Source organism: Geotrypetes seraphini, chromosome 3 (assembly GCF_902459505.1).
Source record: "Geotrypetes seraphini chromosome 3, aGeoSer1.1, whole genome shotgun sequence".
Taxonomy (NCBI): domain Eukaryota; kingdom Metazoa; phylum Chordata; class Amphibia; order Gymnophiona; family Dermophiidae; genus Geotrypetes; species Geotrypetes seraphini.
The window spans coordinates 192,974,600-192,999,177 of NC_047086.1; the positions used below are offsets into that span (position 1 = coordinate 192,974,600).

At 44.6% G+C, this 24,578-nt stretch overlaps 1 protein-coding gene across 1 annotated transcript in view; it reads left to right on the top strand.

Moving 5' to 3' along the window:
* Window positions 1-2,797: 2,797 nt before the first annotated feature.
* LOC117357912 (twist-related protein 2-like) overlaps window positions 2,798-24,578 on the top strand; it is a 97,865-nt gene continuing 76,084 nt past the window's right edge. The window contains exon 1 of the mRNA XM_033939164.1: window positions 2,798-3,490. Within this exon, the coding sequence (XP_033795055.1) occupies window positions 2,968-3,465 (498 nt within the window). The 5' untranslated portion in view covers window positions 2,798-2,967 and the 3' untranslated portion in view covers window positions 3,466-3,490. The remainder of the gene's footprint in view (window positions 3,491-24,578) is intronic.

The window sequence follows — 24,578 nt, forward strand, 5'->3', positions numbered from 1 at the left end:
ACGTAAACCCCCGCTATGCAGCTAGAACTAACGCCAACTCAGTGCTGGCGTTAAGGTCTAGCACGCGCTAAAACCGCTATCGCAGCTTAGTGAAAGGAGCCCCTTGTTAGGGCGGTTTAAAAAATTCTTAAATAAACTGGGGGAAAAATGGTAATAAAATGTAAGGGATGTACTCCTAAACCTGTGCTCCAAGATTCATACTACGTTTTAGTTGGCGTAAATCCTTGTGGCATGCTCGTTATATTTATTTTCCTAAGCAAAGAAACACTATGGAGAGAATTCTGTACCTAGGCACTTCCATTTAGGGGCCTGTTGCAGCATGATGAGAACCTTAGTTTCCAAGTTGTATTAAGATTTGTGAGCCGCCTTAGATAAAGGCGGATTAAAAATGTTTTAAATAAATAAATGATGACACCCAGGCGCCCACATTCCATTCTAGAATACTAGTTGTAAGCTGGTATCAGTACACCTTATATTTATGTGCCAGCAGTAATTGCAGTTGTGTACACGAGACAGGAAAACACATCTTACTGTATTACTTAAGCTATGTGACTTAAATTTATCAATGCAGTTGCATTTGATGGCCTGTAGAAGCTATCTTCTTTTATTTTCCTTTTACTTCACTTATGTTGCCTTCTTTTTATTATTTCCCTCACTTTGTTTCCTCTAATTAGGTCATTTAATTAATCCCTTTCTCTCTCCTTATTGTAATTAGCTTATCCTCTTATTTGTTTTCCTTTTCTGTTTCCCATATAATTTATTTTTGTGAGCCACTTTGTATTTGACTATTTGCGGTATATTAAATAAAGATGGAATGAAAATGAAAATGAAAAGCAATTCAGCCAGGCAGGAAAGGCTCCTGTTTGGTTCAATCACTTTTGTGGGGTATCTGGGGATATTCAGCAGCACTTAACTTGACAACCCCACTGAAAAACCCCTCCAACTGCCTAAGCTGAAACAACTATATCGAGTAGAGCCTGATGGGGTCAGCACTTAACCAGATAAGTTGACTAGATAAATTGGACCACATAAAGCACAGTCCTAGCTTTGTCTGGTTTAACTTATCTGGTGAAGGGCTGAATATTGGCCCTTCCTTAACCGGATAAGTACCAGCTATCCATACATACCGAGAAGTTCAATGCCGGTTCTTGGACATGGCCTGGCATTGCAGAGATGTAGCCAGACACCCAAATTTTGGGTGTGATTGACCCCTGCCCAACATCTCCCCCTCCCCCAAATGATCTGGCACCTTTTAATTTCACTCCACTAACACTTTCCTGGAACTGGCCCGGCAGCGATTCGTACTGGCTGCTCACACTGACCATGAGCCTTCCCTCTGATGCAACTTCCTGACCCCATGAAAAGGAAGTTATATCAGAAGGAAGGCTCAGGGCCAGCATGAGCTGCTGGAATGAGTTGCTGCTCACTACAATTGAAGGATTTGAAAGGCACCAGGAGGGTTGGGAGCATGAAGCTAAGAAACACCAGATCACTGTGGGTCTTCAACTGGTGGGGCTTACAGATCCCCACCAGTCATAAACCAGCTATGCTGGGTGAGCCTCAGCTCAAAATGGATGAGCCTCTGCCCATCCAGGCCCACCTTTGGCTACACCACTGATCTGGGCGTAAAGTATAAGGCGGTGAAAAAATTGCTGTCACCAGCTGGATAATTAGCCCCACATGTGTATGTGGCAGCCTCTCTCATGCACAAAGAAGTCGTGAGGACGAGATGTCAGTAATTCAGCCACGGGTGTAAAGTTCAAAGTTCACTTTATTGATAGTAGCACTGCGAGGGCTCGAAAACTTGCCACATTCACTGTGTTACAATCAGTACGGTGTTTCAGAACATATTCTTTTTTTTGTCTGGGGGTGTACAAATTTGGAAAAGTGCAAGTTGTGTTTACAGACACTGCACTTTCCACATGGGGAATGGCCTTTTAGTATATGTAATTTGAGAGGCAAAAGGAGGCAAAGCTGAAGAGCTCTCTTTTCGGAGCCTTGCTCATGCCCCATCCATACTCTGTCCATGTAAATTCCCCTTTGCATTGATGTACTCTGCACTTAACTGTACCATTACAGAGTAGCACTGAAGCGCCCTGCTATCATTTTCACAGCTAAGTGACCACAGATGTGCAAACCTGCCACTATGCTATACGTGTAAGCACTCATGTCAATGTGGGCTCCCTGTTTTAGAACTGACCTTTATCCATGCATGCTGTGGGATAAAACCAGGACTGACTCAGCTTGTTCTAGGTAATCGGGAGTCATCTGGTAAGCCTGTGCTCTGGTCAATGAAAAATTCTGAACTTGAATGAGGGCAGCCAGCTGAACCCCCCCCCCCCCAAAAAAAAAAAAAAAAATCAGGTGAAAAAATAAGTTTCTGTTGTGAAACTTTAAACCTTAGTCCGACCTTGGATAAATGAGCAAAGCCGTTGGTGTCCTGGGACTCCCTCTCCCCCACTAATCCTTCTGCTGCTTAATATGCCGCTTTCAATTCCCACTTCCCAACATCTGGGTAGCAGTGTGCCTTGTGCCTCTGGGGTAAGGTCTGGAGCCCATAACCTCTTGCAGCACCGCTCTTTCCTTCCAGTAATGGATTGGTTTTGACATGGCCCTTCCCCCTCCCCTTGAACTATCCAATGAGGAAAAAAAAACTTACCAATTTCTTCCAGTGTTCCTGTCTGCCTGCCCCCCTTCCCTCCTCCCCCCCAAAAAAAAAGAAATGAAAGAAAGGAGGGGATGAATAAAGTGTTTGAACGATTCAAAGTTTACAGAGTCTGCTGAACTGGGAAGGTGTGTGGTGAGCAAGCAGCATGCCAGGGTTACACATCCCTTGCGTTGCTGTGTAGTGAGAGACTGCTTCACTAATGTGCCGTTGCCTATCACCATCCCTCTGAGATCCAAAGCTAGGGGTGCAGAAGGCAGCAGGAGGCTCATCGGGAATTGAGACACTACTCTCCCTAGACGATGAAAGAGGAGACAGCGTGCCCCCATTCCCCTGAAGGGAGCCTGGGGACCAGCGAGGAGGAGGCCGACCACATGCACAAGAAGTGCATCCGCAAGAGGACCCAGCTAAGCAGCCGTCACCCTCAGGACCGAGGCTCTCCCTTACTGTCGAGCAAGCGCAGCAAGCGAAGCCCTCCCCCGCTGCTGCCTCAGTCCTTCGAGGACATCCACACGCAGAGGGTGATTGCCAACGTGCGGGAGAGGCAGCGCACCCAGTCCCTGAACGATGCCTTTGCGGAACTGCGCAAGATCATCCCCACGCTGCCCTCTGACAAGCTCAGCAAGATCCAGACATTGAAGCTGGCCTCGCGTTACATAGACTTTCTCTACCAGGTGCTTCAGAGTGACGAGCTGGACCACAAGATCTCCAGCTGCAACTACCTGGCGCACGAGAGGCTCAGTTACGCCTTCTCCGTCTGGAGGATGGAAGGAGCCTGGTCACTGTCAGCCTCCCATTGAGCCTGCTTCACTCATCCCACAAGATGTGAGTACCGAACTTCCCACAACACACTCATTCCTATGTTACGGCATCTTTTCCACACATCCCTACGAATTGAACAAAAAGAGACTTATATGTTTACCTGCAGCTGATAAATGTGTAGACGTGATCTAGGTATTATTGAGCCACTTATCCCCAATGTTAGCTGCCTATTTCTGCACTTAAATTATAGATTACTATTTTGAATTTTCCTATATGTGGCCTTTTGTCTCCTGAGATATTGTGAAGCTATTTAAAGGAGATATTCCTACATTACATTACATTACATTAGGGACTTCTATTCCGCCTATACCTTGCAGTTCAAGGCGGATTACAAAAGAGCTAACTGGACATTTCCAGTGAAGTTACAACAGTTTTGGGGGGGTTTTTGGTTACAAGGGAGGAGAGGTACCTGGATTAATTCTGGAAGAACTTGCAAATTGGATATTAAATTGACTGTACGTTACTGTGTGATATAACAAATAGATTATAGTTAGAGTACAAATAAGATTGCTGTAGAATAAAATGGAGGAATTGGTTATTTCTGAATGTCAATATGTTTTTGTTCCTCAATGTGGGATGGTTGAAGAAGGAGCCAAAGAGGGAGCCGACTTAGAATCAATTCATTTGTCTAATTTCCTGGAATCCTTCCTCTCATGAGGATATTACCACAAGGGCAATCCTTTTGGTCACCCTCTCAAATGAGCAGGAAAAAAATTAATATACTGAAGTTGCACTTTCAAAAAAAAAAAAGATGTTCTGTTTTGAGGTCACCCTCTCCTGATTTTTCCGGACGTGGCCAGGTCTACACAGTTACATCGAAACAAATTTCTTAAATTAAAAGACAGGGTGACAACATTGGGAGGAGATTTTTTTTTTTTTTTCCTCCAGTTCCCCTGTAAATGTGTGATAACCTTGAATTCCATAAGATATATTTACTTTGATTCTTCCCAGCTTGAAAAGTTATTGACTGAAAAAAAGAAGCATCTGTTCAGGGATAATATGAGTGGATATATGAAAATTTAGAATAAATGATGAAGGGGGTGGGGTTTATTTGGATTAAATTTAGTTTCCTTTATAAGTACTTGCTGCTTCTTCCCATTGAAGTGGACTATGATTTCTTTCTATTTCATTTGTGTAAAATATTTACATTATAAATTCAATAATAATAATAATAAACAGAATATTAGCACTGAGTGTTACAATTGGGTGCTAACCGGTATTTTATAACTAGAGCGTACTTGCAAAAGGACGAGGGCATGTCCAAGAATATGAACATAACTTATAGAACACTGCGTTATGCACTATAATGTCGCATTCAGCGTGAATGGGCACACCTAAATGTCAACATGTAAACGACAATTTATGTTAGCATTGTGTAACAGAATCTGGGCTCCCGGATGCCTTTGCAGCACACTAAGCCCAAGATCTACATCTTCGTGCCTAACTCCTGACGCCCTGTACAGAACTGTGGCTATATAATGACAGAAAAGCGCTCTGCCACTATCTGCATAATGAAGGGAGAAAAGGAGAGCACGGTGAGGGTGGAGAGGCAGTATTATAAATACTTAGAGTACCTGACTGCTATTCAGTGTAAACCACTTAGGATATAAGGAGACGTGTGTGTTGTAGTGGTTAGAGCTACAGCCTCGGCATCCTGAAGTTGTGGGTTCAAATCTTGCACCGCTCTTTGTCCTCCACTGCCCCAGGTACATTAGACAGACTGTGAGCCTGCTGGGACAGATAGGAAAATAATGTTTGTGTATCTGATTGTAAATCACTTAATATATCTTGTCCAAACAGTACATATATATAAAAAAAACAACATAAGCAAAATATAAGAAATATACCCACAGCACGGTTTTTAGCGCCGGCCACAGCTGGCGCTAAAACTGCGCTACTGTTTTGTAAAAGGGGGGCGGGGGATAAATAAAATGATGTACATCAGGGAATTTTCAGCTGCTGTCCAGGTAAGAAGGCTTCATAGTCTAAACAGCAGACCTAAACAAAACGAATCATTGTGACGGCAATTAGCGGTGAATGCATGCGTTCATCGGCAGTGACTACCCAGGAGTACAGGTGCTGAAAATACATATTAACTTAAAATGTTGTAGCTGGCTTTTGAATTAATTGGCTGGCCGCTCTCACTAAATATTACCTTCTCTTGCTTTTATTTACTGTATTACTTCACTATACAGCAGGGGGGGGTGGGGGGTGGTATTCCGCCAGCAGCAGTCGGCGTTTTGCTGACCGCCAACGCCGTTATCCCTGGACTTTCAATGCCGGGCTGTGTCCAGACGTCAGCATTGAATTTCCAGGTTTGTAGAGCCAGCTACCGCCTAACCGGTTCGCTGCGATACTCACAACTCAGCACTTAACCGGCTATAGTGAACCACATAAAGACTTTTTACACGCTGGCCTTGGCCGGTTAAGTGCTGAATATTGGCAATGAACTGGCCAGGTGCCGACTCTGCCCCTGGAATGCCCCCAAAATAGCCAGGTTGAAGTTTGGCGCAACCCGGTCCTTTTCAGTGACACTAACCAGTTAAGTGGTGCTGAAAATGGGTGCTTCGCCCCCAAACAGGTGATTTAACTAGCCAGCAGCTGGTTCTAGCTGGTAAAATCACTTTGAAATCTGCCCCAGAATAACGCATAGTGCTAACGAGGAAGGGAAGAGTCTTGAAAGAGGCTGACGAGAGAGAGAAAATAAAAATGGATAAGACAGAGAGACATCAGTTGGAGGGAGCAGGAATAGAGAAAAATCTGCCCCTGCCTGTGGGGATGTAGAAAAGGTAAGAGTGAAAACTACTACTACTCATTATCACTTCTATAGCGCCAAAAGGCGTACGCAGCGCTGTACATTTTGACATTTAATAGAAGGTCACTGCGCGGAAGAGCTTACACTCTAACTTGGAAAGACAGACATGACATATAGGGTTAGGGATGCAGAACCCAAGGTGAGAGGAGTTAGGAGCTGAAAGCACTCTCGAGGAAGTGGTCTTTTAATTTGGACTAACACTACCAAAGATGGAGCTCGCCAAAAAAAAAAAAAAAAGAGGAGGTGAATGAGGGACAGTAGTGAGTGTTGGATTATTGCAATTCCATTTACCTAAGCTTAACAAAGAAAAGCCTCCACAGACTCCAACTAATCCAGAACACCGCGGCCAAACTTATCTTCTCAAAAAGTAAATTTGACCATGTCACACCGCTCCTATCCAAACTCCACTGGCTTCCCGTTATTTCCAGGGTCTACTTTAAATGTGCCTGCCTAACCTTCAAGATCCTCCACGGTATCCTTCCTCCTTTTATCCCTCTATCCTGGAATTCCTCAAATCCAACCTCCACTAGATCCACTCAAAAATTAAAACTATCCTACCCCTCCTTAAAAGGCATCTCCCTTGTTGGTAAACTTGGCTCTTCCCTCCCTTTCAGAATCACTCAGCTCTGGAACAGTCTCCCTTCCCCTCTCCGCAATTTGAGCCCCCTTCTACCATTCCGTAAGCATCTGAAGACCTGGCTCTTCTCCAGAACGTAACCCCGTCCCGCTCCTGGCACTCTCACACCAACCTCTCTTCTCTCATTCTTATATAATTCCACTGGAGTTCCGTTCCTTCCCTAACCATGTAAACCGTGTCGAGCTCTATCTGCGGAGATGATGCGGTATATAAACCCAAGATTTAGATTAGATTAGATTAGAAAGCACAAGAATGGGAGTGGGGTGGAATTAGGGGCAGGGGCAGTTCCTTGTGGACTGGGTTACAGTGCTCCTACATTTTGGAAAAGATGAGGGAATGAAAAGCAGTCTTCTGTTCAAACATATAAGGAGAGAACTGGGGCTTGGGAGGCCATATGGACGACAGCTGTAGCAGGCAGGGTTTACAGGAATCAGAGTGGGACTGAGAATTGCCCCTATATCAGAGACAAGAAAAAGGCAACAGAAGGCAGCACTATTATATGCATTGAAAGCTATCATAAGGCTGAAGGATCTTGGGATTTCGTAGTGCATAGAGTGCCATCAAAGAAACAAGAATCCCCACAACCAAAAAGGTTCCTAAAGCACAGAGACATTTAAAATGATCCCCTTTCTAAACATTAAAAAAAAATCCAAGGCAGAAGTCCTCCGTTTAAGCATTTCTATCCCTCGAATCTCATTTGTATCATGATGTAAAGGAATAAAGGTAATCTCTACGAGGGACCGCTGAAAAGTTCTCGGCCCAACCAAGAAGCGAATGATGTGGCGCCATGAAACGCACAAGTTATTCCACACTGTTCACGACACCTTTCGTTTCATACCATTGAAACGAAAAGTGTGGAATAACTTGTGCGTTTCAAGGCGCCACATCATTCTCTTCGAGGTTAGGTTGAGAACTTTTCAGCGGCCCCTCGTATACCTGTGGCATCTGCTGCGGTAAAATTGAAGGGGTAGAAAAGCCAGGAGATGGACTTGATTTCCTGCAGTATATGATACAGTGAGATCGAAGGGATAGAAATGACTAGAGATGGTCTTTATTTCCCGTAGCGTGTGATACTGCTTATTCCTACCCTTTCTGACTTACTACATTGCCCTGAGGATTCCAATACTCTTTGTTGGAAGGACCTAAGTCAGTTTTAATATAAAAACTTTACAGCGCTGCGTACATCTGGTTGTGTTCTAGAAATAATAGTAGTAATGTCACTATAAATGGTGTTTTCCTCCTTCAGCTCATCTCAGCACCATATAGTTTAAAGGTGCAGCTTTATTCAGACTCTGTGACCTAACGAAACGGAAAGCAGAGTAAGCCACCAACATTTTTGTCAATTTACAAAATTAGGGGCCCTTTTAAGGAGCGTTAACCAATTTAGCGCGCATTAATCTTCAGCGTGCGCTAAATCCGTTAACGCACCTTAATAAAAGGACCCGTTAGTTCTTAGCTGTTGAAGGTTATGCCATCCACTCAGGCAGGCAGAGATACTAGACGGATAGATAAGATAGATGTAAGATAGAGTCTAACAGGGTAATAGTGGCACTCTTATTCCTCTCAGGGTAGTTTCTCAGCATGGATAAGATAGACCCGCCGCCGCCGCTTGCTGCCGAGAACTCCATTTTATCACTTTCTAATTGCGCCAGTCTTTCTGAGAATAGACGAGAGAAAGGAAGAAAGAAAGCGATAAGTAGAGTACATAGTCACTTGAGATGCAGCTGACGATTGTCATCACCAACCTGCTGACAGCAACAACAGTCCTCAAAGCTTTCCGAAAAGAAATCAAAACCCTACTATTCAAAAAATTCATCCAGATGTCCTAACCCCCCATTCTTTTCCCCTCTTTCTCCCACTTAGTATCCTCTCTTCAAAATTGTATTAGGCCCCAACGCCTTTAATTGTACTCCTCTTCCTGGAAATGTCCAGTTATCTTTTTGATGTAATCCGCTTAGAACTGCGAGGTACAGGCGGAATAGAAGTCATTAATGTAATGCAATGTAACATTTAAGCAAATCATCAGTCCAAAAGTTATACCCACACATATTTATATCTTCAGCACCTGCTGCAAAAGTTGCCTTTTAAACAAATTTCTTCACTCTCTGCCCAGCATGAAGCAGTGGCCAAACAAGGGAAAAATAATGAAATGAGTTATTAAGAAAAGAATAGGTATTTCTTTAAAATGCTTGTAGCCCGCCTAAACCTAAGTAGGTTCAAAAAATACATAAAAATTAAAAATAATAAAATCTATAACATTAAATACTAAACAATAACGGTATAATAGCTACTCAACCTGCATCTACTTCATCCTGTTAGTTACCAACTGCGTCTCACCCACCTAAACAAAAAGCTTCTACAAATAAAGATGTTTTTAAAAACGTTTTTAAATCTCTGTACATCATTGATCAGTCATAATTGTCCAACCAGATTGTTCCACAAGCTCACCCCTGCCGCTGAGATGGCCATGGCTCTGCTGTTAGCATATTTCACCTGCTGCATCCCTTCCCCAGACAAAAGCATCGCCACCTCAGATCTCAATGATCGACATGGGCGATACAACGTCATAACATGTGATAAGTACCAAGGCACTTTATGATGAATAGCCTGAAAAATCAACACCAGCACTTTTAAATATTATGCAGAATCTAATAGGTAAAAGGGGAGGAGGGTGACATGTTCAAACCTACTACCACCACAAATTAAATGCACAGTGGCATTCTGAATCACCTGCAGTGCTCTGCACTTGGATGATACCATCCCTAGATATAAGGCATTACAACAGTCTAACCCAGTGTCTCAAACTCGCGGCCCATGGGCCACATGTGGCCCTCCAGGTATTATTTTGAGGCCCTCGGTATGTTTATAATCGCAAAAGTAAAATAAAACAGTTTCTTGATCATATGTCTCTTTAGCTATAAATTACCATATTATTATTAAGACTTAGCCACAAGGAAAGATTTATAAACTATAAAGAGTTTTACCTCATGCAAAATTGTCATTTCTTTAATAAGAATTTTTTTTTTTTTTCCGAGGCCCTCCGAGTACCTACAAATCCAAAATGTGGCCCTGCAAAGGATTTGAGTTTGAGACCACTGGGTCTAACCTCTCTAATACCCATACATTGGCCCACGAGCCAAAAATCATAGGGTGAATAGAAAATAAACCAGAAAATATTGTAATGCCTCTATATCGTTCCATGGTGTGACCTCACTTTGAATACTATGTGCAATTCTGGCTGCTGCATCTAAAAATAAAATATTGTGGAACTGAGAAGGAACAGAGAAGGGCAGCAAAAATGATTACGAGAATGAAAGGACAATCATATGAGGAAAGGTTAAAGAGGTTAGGGCTCTTTGGCTTGGAGAAGAGATAGCTGAGGAAGATTATGACAGGTGTCCAAAATCCTGAGTGGTGTAGTACAGGTAAATGTGAATTAATTGTTTACGCTTTCAAAATGTGCAAAGACTAGGGGAGACTTCATGAAATTACCTGGCAGCACGTTTACAACAAATAGGAGAAAATATATTTTCACTCAACGAATTAAGCTTTGTAACTCATTGCCAGAGCAAGTGGTAAAAGCAGTTAATGTAGCAGACTTTAGAAAAGGTTTGGACAAGTTCTTGGAGATTAAATCCACAAACCATTATTAAGGTAGATTTCGAGGAAGCCACTTCTTATCCCTGGGTGTAAGTACATGGAATCCTGCTATCTGTTTCAGAAATTCCTAACTGATTCTTCTATTTTAAATGAGTGATTATAAATGATGAAGCTTGTAACTTAATACTCTTTCGATGTCCTACAATTATTTCTGTAAACCAAGTCGAGCACTATTGTAGGGATGAATCGGTATATAAAACCAAAGATTGGATTGGATTGGACTCTACCAGGTACTTCAGACCTGGACTGGCCACTTTTGGAAACAGAATACTGGGCTCGATAGATCCAGTATGGCAACTCTTATATTCTTATGCTAAAAAGAGACTAGTCAGACACAGTGAAAAGTGGGGATAAAAGTGAGGCAGCCGATTCTTAGAAAAATTTAAAAAACAAACCAACCTTAGGGCTCCATTTACAAAGCCACGGTAGCAGCTGCTGCGGCTGCGGTAATCACTCTGACGCCCATTTGCTGTGTGGCAGCCTCTACTGCAATTTTTAAAAAGGAGGGGGGGGGTAGAAATTAGAGCAGCATGGCAGCCCACCAGAAACAAAAGTACTGTAGTTAAACACAATAAAAGGCTAATAGGAAGCGTATGACGTCTTTGAAATGGCGAAAGCTGCAGGATTTACTGGGAACCTTCTTTTGCTATCAACATAGACTCCACATACAGAAAGTGCATGGACTAAATATTTTCTTTTTAGCAGGACATATAAATACGCTGGCTTTTACTAAACTGTGGTAGAGCTTCATAGCGCAGGCCAGCGAGAAACTGAATGAGCGTCAGAGCATTTACCTCGCCAGCCCATGGTAAGAAGCTCTACCTTGATTTAGTAAAAGGAGCCCATAATCTACCCACTTCGGCTAGGATTATAATATTTTCTTCTTTTTTTTTTTTTGGTTAATCTTTATTAAGTTTTCATTCAAAATGAATGCAATAAAATATACATCTACATATAATAAACTTCACAATTGCATTTTCATCAAAAATAAAAGCACTTCAGAAATAGTGGTATATCAAATCTGAAATAAACTTGAAACTTGATAACTTGAAACTTCCCACCCTCACACCCCAATATAAGAACAAAACAAAATGCATTATTTCAGCGAGGATCATGTTGAACTTATTGATCAAAAGTGACATCAAAATACAATACCCCTACCTGGATGTGTAACTCAATTAAGAAATCAGGAGAATAACCCAGCTAATCAACTTTAACAAAATTTACCAATGGACTCCAAATTAATTTAAATAACTTATTATTACCCGTAATTTCTGAGATCATTTTCTCATATTTGTAACATAAACATAAAGAATCCTACCAAAAGGGGAAATTAAGCTGATCCCAATTTTTGGTTACCATTTGCATGGCTATCCCAGTCATGATGACAAATAATCTACTTTTATATTTGTCTAAAGGAAGTTTAGATCACAGTTCTTCAACCGCCGGTCCGCGGACCGGTGTCGGTCCGCAGAAAATTTCTGCCAGTCAGCGCAGGGCCGACGAGATCAAGTCGGCAGTTAAATTTCCTGCCGACTGCGGTTCCTCCCGACTGCGGTTCCTGCTGACAGCTGTTCCTCCCAGCCTCAGGCGATCAAGACAGGCTGCCGACGTCAGGGCCTTCCCTCTGTGAGTCTCGCCTGCTCGGAAACAGGAAGTTGAAACAAAATAGGCGGGACTCAGAGAGTGAAGGTCCCGACATCGGCAGCCTGTCTTGATCGCTGCCCCTGCCGAGTTGCTGAAGAGGGCCGCGGGGAAGTTGTGATTAGAATGGAGAGAGCTGCAGATTCAGGTGCAGGTGGAGGGAGATGGTCAGCATGTGCGAGCAAAATCCTGGGGATCACAGTGGCTGTCTCCCCTCCCACCAGCTCTCCTACTTGCCAGGGCAGTGATTTACCGGCAACTTCCTGCAGGCAAGTACTGAGAGCTGCTGGAAGGGGAGGAAGCCACTGTAGGAGGCTGGGAAGCTGCTGGATAAAGGGAGAGCTGTTACTGGACTTGGAGAGAGTTAGAAGGAGAGATGCTGCTGGGAGGGGAGGAGGGAAAGGGATGGGAAGAGAGTTAATGTTGGATAGAGGGAGGAGGGAAGGGAGAAGGAAAAAAAGGAAGGAGGGAAGGGAGAAAGAAAAAAGGAAGGAAACAGCTGGCAGGGAGATTACAGGAGGGGAAGGGGGTCAGGGTGGAATGGAGAGATTAGATGAGGGAAAGGGGAGAGTGAGGAATGAGAAAGTAGAGAGACATTGATGCTGGAAAGGGGGTCAGCAGAGAAATGAAAGAGGGATAAAGATGCTAGATCTGGTGTAGGAGAGATAAAAATCAGTGAAGCTGTAATGAATGATGTAAAAAGGAGAGAGGAGGAACAGGCTGGATGGACAGGGAAGAGGGGCATAGAAAGAAGTCAGATACATATGGAAGGGGGAGAGGGCAGACATTGGATGGAACGGGCAGATGCTGGAAGGAAAAGAGTGAAAAGAAGATGAAAGCAGAAACCAGAGACAACAAAAGGTAGAAAAAAATAATTTTATTTCTATTTTGTCATTAGAATATATCAGATTTGAAATACATATCCTGCTAGAGACATAACTGGGGACTGCAGTATTCTGTTAGCATAATATTTCTATGTAGCATTCTATAATAACTTGGCTTGTTCAGTTTTCTTGATAGTAGAGGGGATATATGTGAAGGGGAGGGGAGACAGGGGTTTTGTTGGTCCGTGCTCTGTATATTTCTATTTATAAAATCACAATTGTTCAGAATATTGTTTCTTTTTATACTTTAATAAAATACGTTCAATATAAAATCATAACTGCGGCTTGTGCAGATGGGATCAGATGTTTTGCGGGGACCGAGCTCGCAGAGATGGGGCGTAAACGGGGTTTTAAAATTTTAGTCCTAGTAGTTTGCCGGTCCACAAAATAATTCTTTTATTTCTGCCAGTCCACGGGTGTAAAAAGGTTGAAGAACACTGGTTTAGATGACAACAAAGTACCACAAATAACCACCTCATAAGATAGTGGAATAGAAGAGTCCAAAATTAAGTTAACTTGTCCCCAAATTGAGTTCCAAAAGTTTTCAATAAACATCCCCCTCCCCCATCACACACATCTAACATTATAGATCTAGATTTAAACAACTATTTTAGCGTGAGTCTTCCTGCTATTCTAAAATCTCAATGCTGAGTTCTGTACCTAGAGAAAGAATTCCAGCTGTGCAGACCTCGAGGCTCACAGGCTCCAAGCCCACTGCTCTAAATCTATGCCTGCATCCTTCACGGACAGAGGAAAGGGAGGCTCAATGGTGATTCTCAGAAAGAATTTTGTAAAAATCACTCTTGTTGCTTCCTGAAGTCAGAGCCTAGGAAAACTAGCAGGCCTATAATTCTTGAGACCTTCATTAGATCAGTGTAGTTAATGAGTGGTTAGAATTACAGCCTCAGTACCCCAAGGTTGTGGGTTTAAATCCCATGCTGTGCCTCGTGATCCTGGGCAAGTCACTTAATTCCCTGTTGCCCTAGGAACATTAGAGTGTGAGTACACCAGGGCAGAGAGGGGAAAATGCTTGAGTACCTGAATGTAAACCACGTGAGGCTATAAGTGGTATATAAATGCTAAAAATAAATAAATAATAATCACCCAATCCAGCATGTTTGTAACCTATCCTTGAAAACTGGAGAGGTACCAAAGGACTGGAAATTGGCAAATGTCACACCTATCTTCAAGAAGGGATCGAGGGGTGACCCTGGGAACTACAGGCCGGTGAGCCTGACTTCAATTGTAGGGAAGATGGTGGAAGCTATGATCAAGGACGGCATTTGCGAGCACATTGAAAGAAATGGTCTACTGAGAACAAGCCAGCACGGATTCTGTAAGGGAAGGTCGTGCTTAACGAACCTTCTGTAGTTCTTTGAGGGAATAAGCAGTCGGGTGGACAATGGGGAACCCATCGACATCATTTACCTCGATTTTCAAAAGGCTTTCGACAAGGTGCCACATGAAAGACTGCTTAGGAAGCTGTGGAACCACGGGGTGGGAGGAGATGTGCACAGATGGATCGAGCACTGGTTGTCGGGTAGACTGCAGAGGGTTGGAGTAAAGGGCCAATATTCTGACTGGCGGGGAGTCACAAGCGGTGTGCCACAGGGATCGGTGCTGGGGCCGTTACTCTTCAACATATTTATCAATGACCTGGAAAAAGAGGCAAAGTGCGAGGTCATAAAATTTGCAGATGATACCAAACTGTGCGGCAGAGTTAGGTCCAGGGAAGAGTGTGAAGACCTGCAAAGGGACCTGGAGAAGCTGGAGGACTGGGCAGACAAATGGCAAATGCGCTTCAATGTGGAAAAATGCAAGGTCATGCATATAGGGAAAAAGAACCCGTTGTTCAACTACAAAATGGGGGGGGCATTGTTGGGAGACAGCAGACTTGAGAGAGACTTGGGTGTGCTGGTGGATGCGTCACTGAAGCCATCTGCACAGTGCGCAGCAGCCTCGAAAAAAGCCAACAGGATGCTGGGCATCATAAAGAGGGGCATCACAACCAGGACGCGGGAAGTCATCATGCCATTGTATCGAGCGATGGTGCGTCCGCATCTGGAATACTGCGTGCAGTATTGGTCGCCATACCTCAAGAAGGACATGGCGGTGCTTGAGAGAGTCCAAAGGAGAGCGACGAAACTGGTAAGAGGGCTGGAACACTGCCCATACGCCGAGAGGTTGGATAAGCTGGGGCTCTTCTCCCTGGAAAAAAGGAGGCTCAGGGGAGATATGATAGAGACCTTCAAGATCATGAGGGGCATAGAGAGGGTGGATAGGGACAGATTCTTCAGACTGAAGGGAACAACATGTACGAGGGGGCACTCGGAGAAACTGAAGGGAGATAGGTTCAAAACAAATGCAAGGAAGTTTTTTTTCACCCAGAGGGTCGTGGACACTTGGAATGCGCTGCCGGAGGAGGTGGTCGGGCAGAGTACGGTACAGGGATTCAAACAGGGATTGGACGGATTCCTGAGGGATAAAGGGATCGTGGGATACTAAGAGAAGTATCCAGGAAATAAGTATAGAAACCCGACCAGGTCGTGCATGTGCAAAACCGGAGGGTTAGGACTTCGATGGGAAGATAGGACTTCAATGGGAAACCAGGGTGGCAAGGGGGCCCCTTCTGGTGATTCAGACAGGTGACCTGTTTGGGCCGCCGCGGGAGCGGACTGCTGGGCATGATGGACCTATGGTCTGACCCGGCGGAGGCACTGCTTATGTTCTTATGTTCTTACCCCAAGGTCTTCTTTTTCTGCTTCATGGATATCAACGTCTTGCCATTTGACTTTACTGCACCCCTTGGTTTTGAGCACAGAAATTTCTATCCCATCTGTCTCATTGTATCACACTGTTGCAGGTATGAGAAACATCCCCCAGGCATGAGTACCCATCACCCCCAAACCAGAAAGAACTACTCGCACAAAGAACCATCAGCACGTACTGCTACCTGCAGGAAAGGCCAAATGGCCCATCTAGTCTGCCCATCCAAAGTAGCCATTCTCTCAGAGAAATACCCTTTTTACCTGGGTACTGGTACATGGCTTTTGGAAACTGATCCCATTTGGCCATCAGTTTAGAATCTCTATTCATGTTTTGGATGTCTGAAAACCAGTATCTAGCCATATTGCATGGACATCTAAATCCCTATTTTATAAACCCAGAATATGGACATCTAAAACTGTAGTGCATCCATATGTGACAAGGAGGCATAATCCAATTATGGACATTCAACTCTGATTACAGAAGGGGAAAGGATGTCTATGTCCAGAAAAATGGATGTCCTTATTTAGACCTGATATTTGGCATGTCCAAGTTACAGAAAGGTTCTCTGATTTGAGCAGCTGCCCACTGGAGGGATTAAGGGAACTCATCTCCTTAATCTCCCAGTGGTATCTGTCCTCACCCCCATACCCAAATGTGAAATTGGCAAGGGATATTGGGCTTTATGGCAACTTCTGGAACTATGCACATTCATGGGACTTATGGGACTTATATATCACCTGCTACATGGGACTACATGGGACTTATATATCACCTGCAAGCTCGAAAACTATTGGTATACATTCAAGTACAGTGTGTATTTTCCAGTCACTGGAGTGCTCACTATTAAAAGAAAATTTTCAAAGAACTACAGTGGGATTTGAAACAAGATCGCCTGGGTCTCAGCCTAGTGTTTCAAATATTAGACTGTTGCTCCACTCTACATGGCAAGACAATGGAGCTGTTTTCTAACATGACTGTCCCTATGCTGCCATAATAATTTTTATGTTTATTTATTTTATTTAAAAACACTTGTAGCCCGCATATCAGCCATCTATGTGGCTAACGATGCATACATAATTAAAACAAAATATTGCTTACATAATATAACAGAACATAGCAGATTATTAAAATAATAGCATATAATCACACACGTCTTGAAATAAAAAGCCAAGCAATTACAAGATTACAAAGTAACCAAATTTGAAAAGGCAAGCCGATAAAAATAAGCTTTCAAACTTTTCCGAAATGCAAAAAATCAGAGGTCAGACGGATAGAATCTGAAACCGAATTCCATAGTACTCTGGTTACTGGAACATACGTGATCGATTTGCAACTTTGGTGACAGAACAAAGAGTGGGAACAGCCATAAAAGCTCTGTCTTGTGACCTCAAAGAACGAGAAGGCACATAAGTCTGCAGCAGAGACGTAAACACCTTGGGCAATAGATACTGGACAGATTTGAATACCAAGGTTAGAAGCCTAAATTGTATTCTCCAAACAAACCGGCAGCCAGTGAAGTTCGGCCAGCACAGGTGTTACATGGGAGAAATGGGGCAATCTAGTGACAAAAATGATAAAAGGGATGGGACAACTTCTCTGTGAGGAAAGGTTAAAGCAGCTAGGGCTCTTCAGTCTGGAGAAGAGACGGCTCAGGGGAGATATGATAGAGATCTATAAAATACTGAGTAGAGCAGAACAGGTAGATGTGAATACTATACCATACCATACAGTTTCTTATACCTTGCAAGTGTCAGCAAGGATTCATTGCGGCTTACAATATGATTAATGGATTTTCATTAGTGTTACATCAAGAATCATAAAACCCTAAGCGCGCATGCGCACTTACGATGCTGTGATCCGTGCCGCCGAGATGTGTGCTTCCGTGCCACACATGCGCACTGCCTACCTTCTGCCCCGATCTCTGATGCAGGCTGACTTCCTGCGCTGCCGGGACGCCTCTTCTCACTCCCGGACCAGCAAACGCAGCAGCCACTCTGATAATGCGAGGTGGGCCGGCCTAGCAAAAGCCCTAAAGCTGCCCGGGCTAGCGGATGCTGGACAGGGGGAGCAGGGAAAGGAGAAGGGGTACTACTGGACAGGGAGGAGGTAAAACGAAGGGAGAAGGCCTGCTGCTGGACAGGGGGGAGGTAAAACAAAGGGAGAAGGGCTACTGCTGGACAGAGGGAGCAGGCAAGGGGTGATGGTGGACAGCCGAGGAAAGAGAGAGACAGAAAGAAAGAAAGACAGACACACATATCTATTCTAGCACCCGTTAATGTAACGGGCTTAAAAACTAGTAGATCATATTGAGTTTAAGTTTTGGGATTCCAGAGAACAGCTATCACGTCTTTAGCGATGTCCTGAATTGAATGTAAAAAGAGATCTGTTGCAAGCTACTTGGAAGAGGGTTTCATATTTTGAGACCTTGAAATTCGAAGGTAGACTCAAAGAGTGTTTTACACTGAACTTGTTGTGGAGAAGAAAACCCCAGTTTGAAACATTGAGGTAACAGGCCCAAGACAAGTTCTGTTTCACACAGCGAGTGGTGGACGCTTGGAATGCTCTCCCAGAGGAGGTTGTGACGGAGACCACCATTCTGGGATTCAAGGGCAAATTGGATGCACACCTTCTTGCGAATCACATTGAAGGATACGGGTAAACAGGGTCTCCATCAGGGAGCACCTAGCTTGGCCTCCGCGTGTGCGGGTCGCCGGACTAGATGGACCTAAGGTCTGATCCGGTGAAGGCATTTCTTATGTTCTTACTAGCTGATGGCCCGGCGTTGCACGGGTATTTAATTATAGCAATAACTGTAAATGGATTCAAATAAAGATACTTTATAGTGGTGAATGAAAATATTTTTTTACTTTATAAAAAGTACAATATTCAAATTATAATGTGAAATATTTGACAAAATGAATACAATACAACTAACACAAAACTTGATTATAAACAACATTTTTAGTTTCACTTCCAGGAGCAAGAACATATTGTGGCCATCAGTACAACCCTGGATAGGGGTTCATAGAAATCCTGATGACTACACCCAAAACATGTGCTTGCGTGTGACCCGGCCTGGAGTCACCCTGCAGGACTGGATTCAAAATCAAGAAAAAACACCAAAAAGTCACAGCACTCAATCAGTTAATATAAATAGTTCAGTTTACTCACTGTTTCCATAGCAGGTAAGTAATGCCTTAAACAGTCCACGAATATCAGCTCATATTCCTTATTCAGCATTCAAAAGAAAACATAATACAAAAAGGAAAACTCCCAAGAAAAAAAACAAGTCAACTGCAGTGGATACAATTAACTTTACACTTTATGCTTTACTGCTTCTTCAGTCTCACCTCCTCTTGGAGACCTTAGCTTCAAAACAGTGCTTAAGCTAACTGCAGAAAAGCAGTTACTGCAATCAGTCCATAAGACTACAGTTCACTATTTGAGTTCATTCAATTTTGTTAGTCCTTGGCATAATAAAGAAAGCCTCTGACAGACCTTAATTAGGACTGCCAGATAACAGGAGAGAGAGAATTAGGTTTTGCCAAAAATTGCTAGCCTTCCAAACAGGCTTTCACATTCCCACCCAGTTGAATGCAAAACCTCTCCCTCAATCTCTCTCTCAGCTTTCATACAAACACAATCAGCATTCAAAGTAAAACACGGCTTCCAAAACAGCCAAAAGAGAAAAAAATCATTCACTGATTGTGTCTCAAAGTCCAATTAACCTGCATGGGCTCAGGGAAGCTATCCTCTCCAGTAACACAGGCATCTTGACAGTCCATGGGTTCTTCCAATTGAGACCATTCTCTTGACTGCTCAAAATCCTCTACTTCCATGGCCTGAGGTCTGTTGTCCCTGTTCAGCTCATCAGGGTTTCTAGGGAGGCAAGGCTTTAACTTCCTCCCTAGTTGGCTCTCTTTCCTGCTGTCTGGGACAGGTTTATATCCCTTGGGACCCCGCCCTGCTGTGTCAACCCTGGCAGTGTTCCAAGGGCCTCTTGAGCTCCCCCGGTGGTCAATAAGATTATTCAGCTCAGACCCAACCTGTTCCTTTTCAATTCCTCCCCGGGTTTTCTGTTTCACCTTGTTGCCTTCTGTTCTGACTGGGACCTGCACTGGCAGAAGGCCTGGCTGGTCACATACCCCCACCCTTAAATGGCAGCTATCCCCAGAAGTATCAGTAGGAGTCGCCTTCTCCGGGATACGGGAAAGTATGTCCACATTAGTGTTCAGCCGTCCTGGGCGGTGAACTACAGTAAATCTAAAAGTTTGGAGGGCTAGGTACCATCTAGTAAGGCGGGCATTGTTATTACGCATAGTACCTAACCACTTAAGGGCAGCGTGGTCAGTGACTAACGTGAAAGGACGTTCCCCTAAATAATGGTCGAGTGTCTGCATGGCCCATTTCGCGGCCAAACACTCCAATTCAACCACTGCATAATTTCTTTCATTGGGATGGAGTTTCCTACTCAAATACAAGACAGGATGTTCTATGCCGTGGCTTTCCTGGCTAAGGATGGCCCCTAATCCACAACTAGACGCATCCGTCTGAAGGATCAAAGGTTTGTTGTAATCCATGGCGATAAGAACCGGCTGCTTACACAAACTATCCTTCAGGTCCTGAAAAGCTTTTAACTCCTCGGGTCCCCATTGTAAGGAATCCGGGACATCCTTCTTTAGCATGTTTGTGAGCGGGGTGGCTCTAGTGGCAAAGTTAGGTATAAATCTTCTATAATATCCTAGCAAGCCTAAAAACCCTCGCATGTGTTTTTTTGTGATAGGCTGCGGATAATTTTGAATGCACTGGACCTTATCCACCAAAGGTTTGACCTGTCCTCTACCCACCGTGTACCCTAAGTACTTGACCTCCCTCTGCCCCAGAAAACACTTTTTGGGGTTTACAGTAAACCCTGCGCGCCTTAAGGCCTGCAATACGGCAGTAACATGTTCGAGATGTTGTTGCCATGAGGAGGAATAGATGACGATGTCATCCAGGTAGGCCTCTGCGTAGGTGTGATGTCCCCTCAAAACCTCGTTTACTGCCCTCTGGCAAGTAGAAGCTGCCCCATGTAAGCCGAATGGCATGCGGGTAAACTGGTACAACCCATAGGGAGTACTAAAGGCCGTTTTAGGTTTAGCACTGGTGGTCAAAGGGATTTGCCAATAACCCTTAGTAAGGTCAATGGTCGTGAGGTATTGGGCCTGACCTAAACGGTCTAGCAGCTCGTCCACTCGGGGCATAGGAAAGGCATCAAATTGCGATACTTCATTAACTTGACGGAAGTCAATGCAGAACCGAGGAGAGCCATCAGCCTTCGGAACTATAACTATGGGGCTGCACCAGGGACTTTGCGAGGGTTCGATGACCCCCAGAGACAACATTTCTTGCACTAGCGTATTAACTAACTTTTTCTTTTCTTCTGAGAGACGATAGGGCCGCACCCTGACCACCTTGCCAGGAGCTGTAACAATGTCATGGGTCACCCCTCTGGTACGGCCTGGGACGGATGAAAATACGTCCGTGAATTTTTTAATAAGAGCCTGTACTTGTTGGACTTGTGACTCTGACAGTTCTTCCCCTATATTTACTTTTTCAGTTTGTCCCAAGTCTGCTACCTGAGGGCCCAGATCATCCTCCTGGCACCTTTGTGCAACTAAGGCCAAGGTTTCCCTATCCTTCCAGGGCTTGAGCAGGTTAATGTGATAAGACTGGATGTGATTTTTCCCGTCTTTGACCCTATAACTCACTGGACCTGTCTTCTCTACTACAGTGGCGGGCCCTTTCCATTGAGCCAGGAACTTATGAGGGTCGGATGGTACCAGTATCAGTACCCGATCACCGACCTCCAACTGGCGATCTTTAGTGTTCCTATCATAATATGTCTTTTGTTTCTTTTGCGCAAACTCCAAATTTTCCCGCCCCAGTCCAGCAACTTGAGCTAACCTCTGTTTAAGTTGAGTCAAATGGGATAACACATTCAGTTCAGCCTCATTCGGGGGGTCCCAGCCCTCCTTTACTATATCCAGAAGCCCTCTGGGAGCGCGTCCATACAACATTTCGTAGGGACTGACCCCTAAAGAATCCTGGACTCTTTCCCTAGCAGCGAATAAGACATAGGGGATAAACAAGTCCCAGTCCCTCATATTCCCTTTTAGCCCCCTCTTCAACATATGTTTGAGAGTTTGGTTAAAACGCTCTACTAGTCCATTGGCTTGTGGGTGATAAGCCGAGGTTTTAATATGCCTTATCCCGAGCTCCCTCCAAAATCCTTCCATTTCCCTAGACAGGAAGTTGCTCCCACGATCCGACAGTACCTCCCTAGGGAAACCCACGCTACAAAATAAACCCATTAACTCCTTCATCAGAGCTTTTGAGGTTGCTTTCCGTAGAGGAAAAGCCCAGGGAAATCTTGTGGCCACGTCCATGACCACAAAAATGAAGTTATATCCCCTTACCGTTCTTTCTAAAGGGCCTACAATGTCCATGGCTAATCTTTTGAGGGGTTCATCCACCACCGGAATTGGAATTAAGGGCGCCCGAGGAGGCTTATCCATTGTTAATTGTTGACAAACCGGGCAAGACTTACAAAATGTTTCAACCTCCTGTCTTAATCCCGGCCAGAAGAACCGGCCCAAAATTTGGGCCTGTGTTGCAAGAACTCCCTTGTGGCCCGCTAAGGGAGAATCGTGAGCCAACTGCAATACGATCTTTCTGAACCCCTTTGGTACCACCAATTGCTCATTCCTCTCCCCTAACCGTCCTGGGCAGGATTCAATCTTATACAGAAGGCCCCTTTTCATTCTAAACCCAGTTTTCCCCGCGGGTGACTCGGTAGCCCTATGCCACAGATCTTGTAATGATGGGTAAGCGCGTTGTTCCCTGAGAAATGTGGGAAAGGTATCCACTATTTCTTGCGGCAGCCCTGGGAACTCCTGCGTCTGCCCAACCTTTTGCAAGGCCTGAGTGCGTTGCTGCCTCTGTCTTTTATTCTGCGCCCTTGAGGCCCTTGCCTGTTTTTGAGAGGGCCGCTCCACTACTCCCTCTTGAAAAGGGAACACCTTCCCCAGTTCTGCTTCTGGGCTTCCTGTGGGTAAACCCTGGGACCGAGTATTGACAAACCCCTGTCTCGTACTCAGACACTCCTTCAATCCTGCCCAATCCTGACCTAGAATCAGGTCATACGGGGCACCAGGTACCAAAGCCACGGATACCTGATAAACCCTATCCTGGTGTAGGATCGTGGTGGGCCTGAGTGCATAGGTTACACTATCCCCATGTATGCATTTAATCATCACCCCATTCCCGTCTGAGGTTTCCTTTTCCCCAGGGAACACCTTCGCCCAGAAGCAAACTGCCATCATTGATTGATCGGCCCCGGTATCTATCAATGCTACTGTCTCATGTCCTCCTACGGACACCAGCGTGGTATAGGCCTTCCCGAGTTGCTGCTCTGGGATACCTACTTTGCTCCCACCAGCCACAACCCCGGCCTTCCGGCTCGATATGTTCACTACTTTACAGCCCCCTTTGGTATGTCTTGACTGCCTACACCTATCGCCCTTTCTTTTACTACTCGGCGCCCTAGGCCAAGATAAAGGGGTAGGGGTAACTGTAACAAGGGGTTCCCTATCCCTCATTATCCCTACCTCCCTGGGGTGCTGCCTCGGAGGGCATTCAGACAGCCTACCTAAACTCGGGCCTACTCCTAAGGGCTCCGGGCAGGATAACGAATTCTCCATATTTCCCCGGCTCCTCTCTAGTGTCTCAGGGAAAGAAAAACCTTCCACAACATCCCGGGGAACATCCTCTAACCCCTCTAAAGGTGTAGATATGTCAAGTCCTACCGGAGCTGCAACAGGAACACTAGGTAGAGCTTGGCTTGCCGGAGAAGTTAAAGTCTGCTGTAATATCTGGGCAAAGACTTTCGTTTGCAGTTGCATGGACATCCTTAATTCCTCGTACTGAAGCCTCATTGCGTCCTGCCGAGCTTGCCAATGTGCCTCATTGGTCCTCAAAATGTTTCCCAGTTCCTCGGTTTGTCTCCGGTCGTCCTCGGCCAGTATTGCCAAAATCGGGCCTTGCTCCATGGTAATTTCCTGAAAAGCAAACAAAAAGAAAAGGAACCCAAGTGTGGCTGCTTGGTACCAATGTTCCTCCCCTTTACCAGACCCCCCAGCCTAGGTACTCTTACCCATAGCACTGGTGAGTCTGCGCCTTGGGTTTTTGGGCCTCCTTGGCCCCCAGTCGTTCTCCGCACGGCTTGCTCCCTCTGGCACTCCGGACCACTGGAACTGACTCTGGAACTCTGGTCTCCTGGAACAGGTTCTGGGTGGAACTGGCTCACAGCTCCGGAAGGTGGGTGCGACTTCGACTGCCTCCAACTCACACTGACTCTCCACAGCTTTCCTTCCTAGGATATGCTGCCGTTCTGTTCCACGTATTTCCGGGTTCCGGCTGTAAACCACTCCTTCAAGTAGGTTTCTGGAACTCCAGAGAAAATACTCGAAAAAACAAAATATTCTTTTAACCACCAACAATTAGTTCATTATCCATGTGGTCCAAAATTCAAAACAACATACAGAAAGCTAAGTATGCCTTCTTCAGCACAAGTCCAGAAATTGAAAAAGCCAAAAAGAAAAACGTTTTTTTTTTTTTTTTTTTTTTTTTTCAAATGTAGTG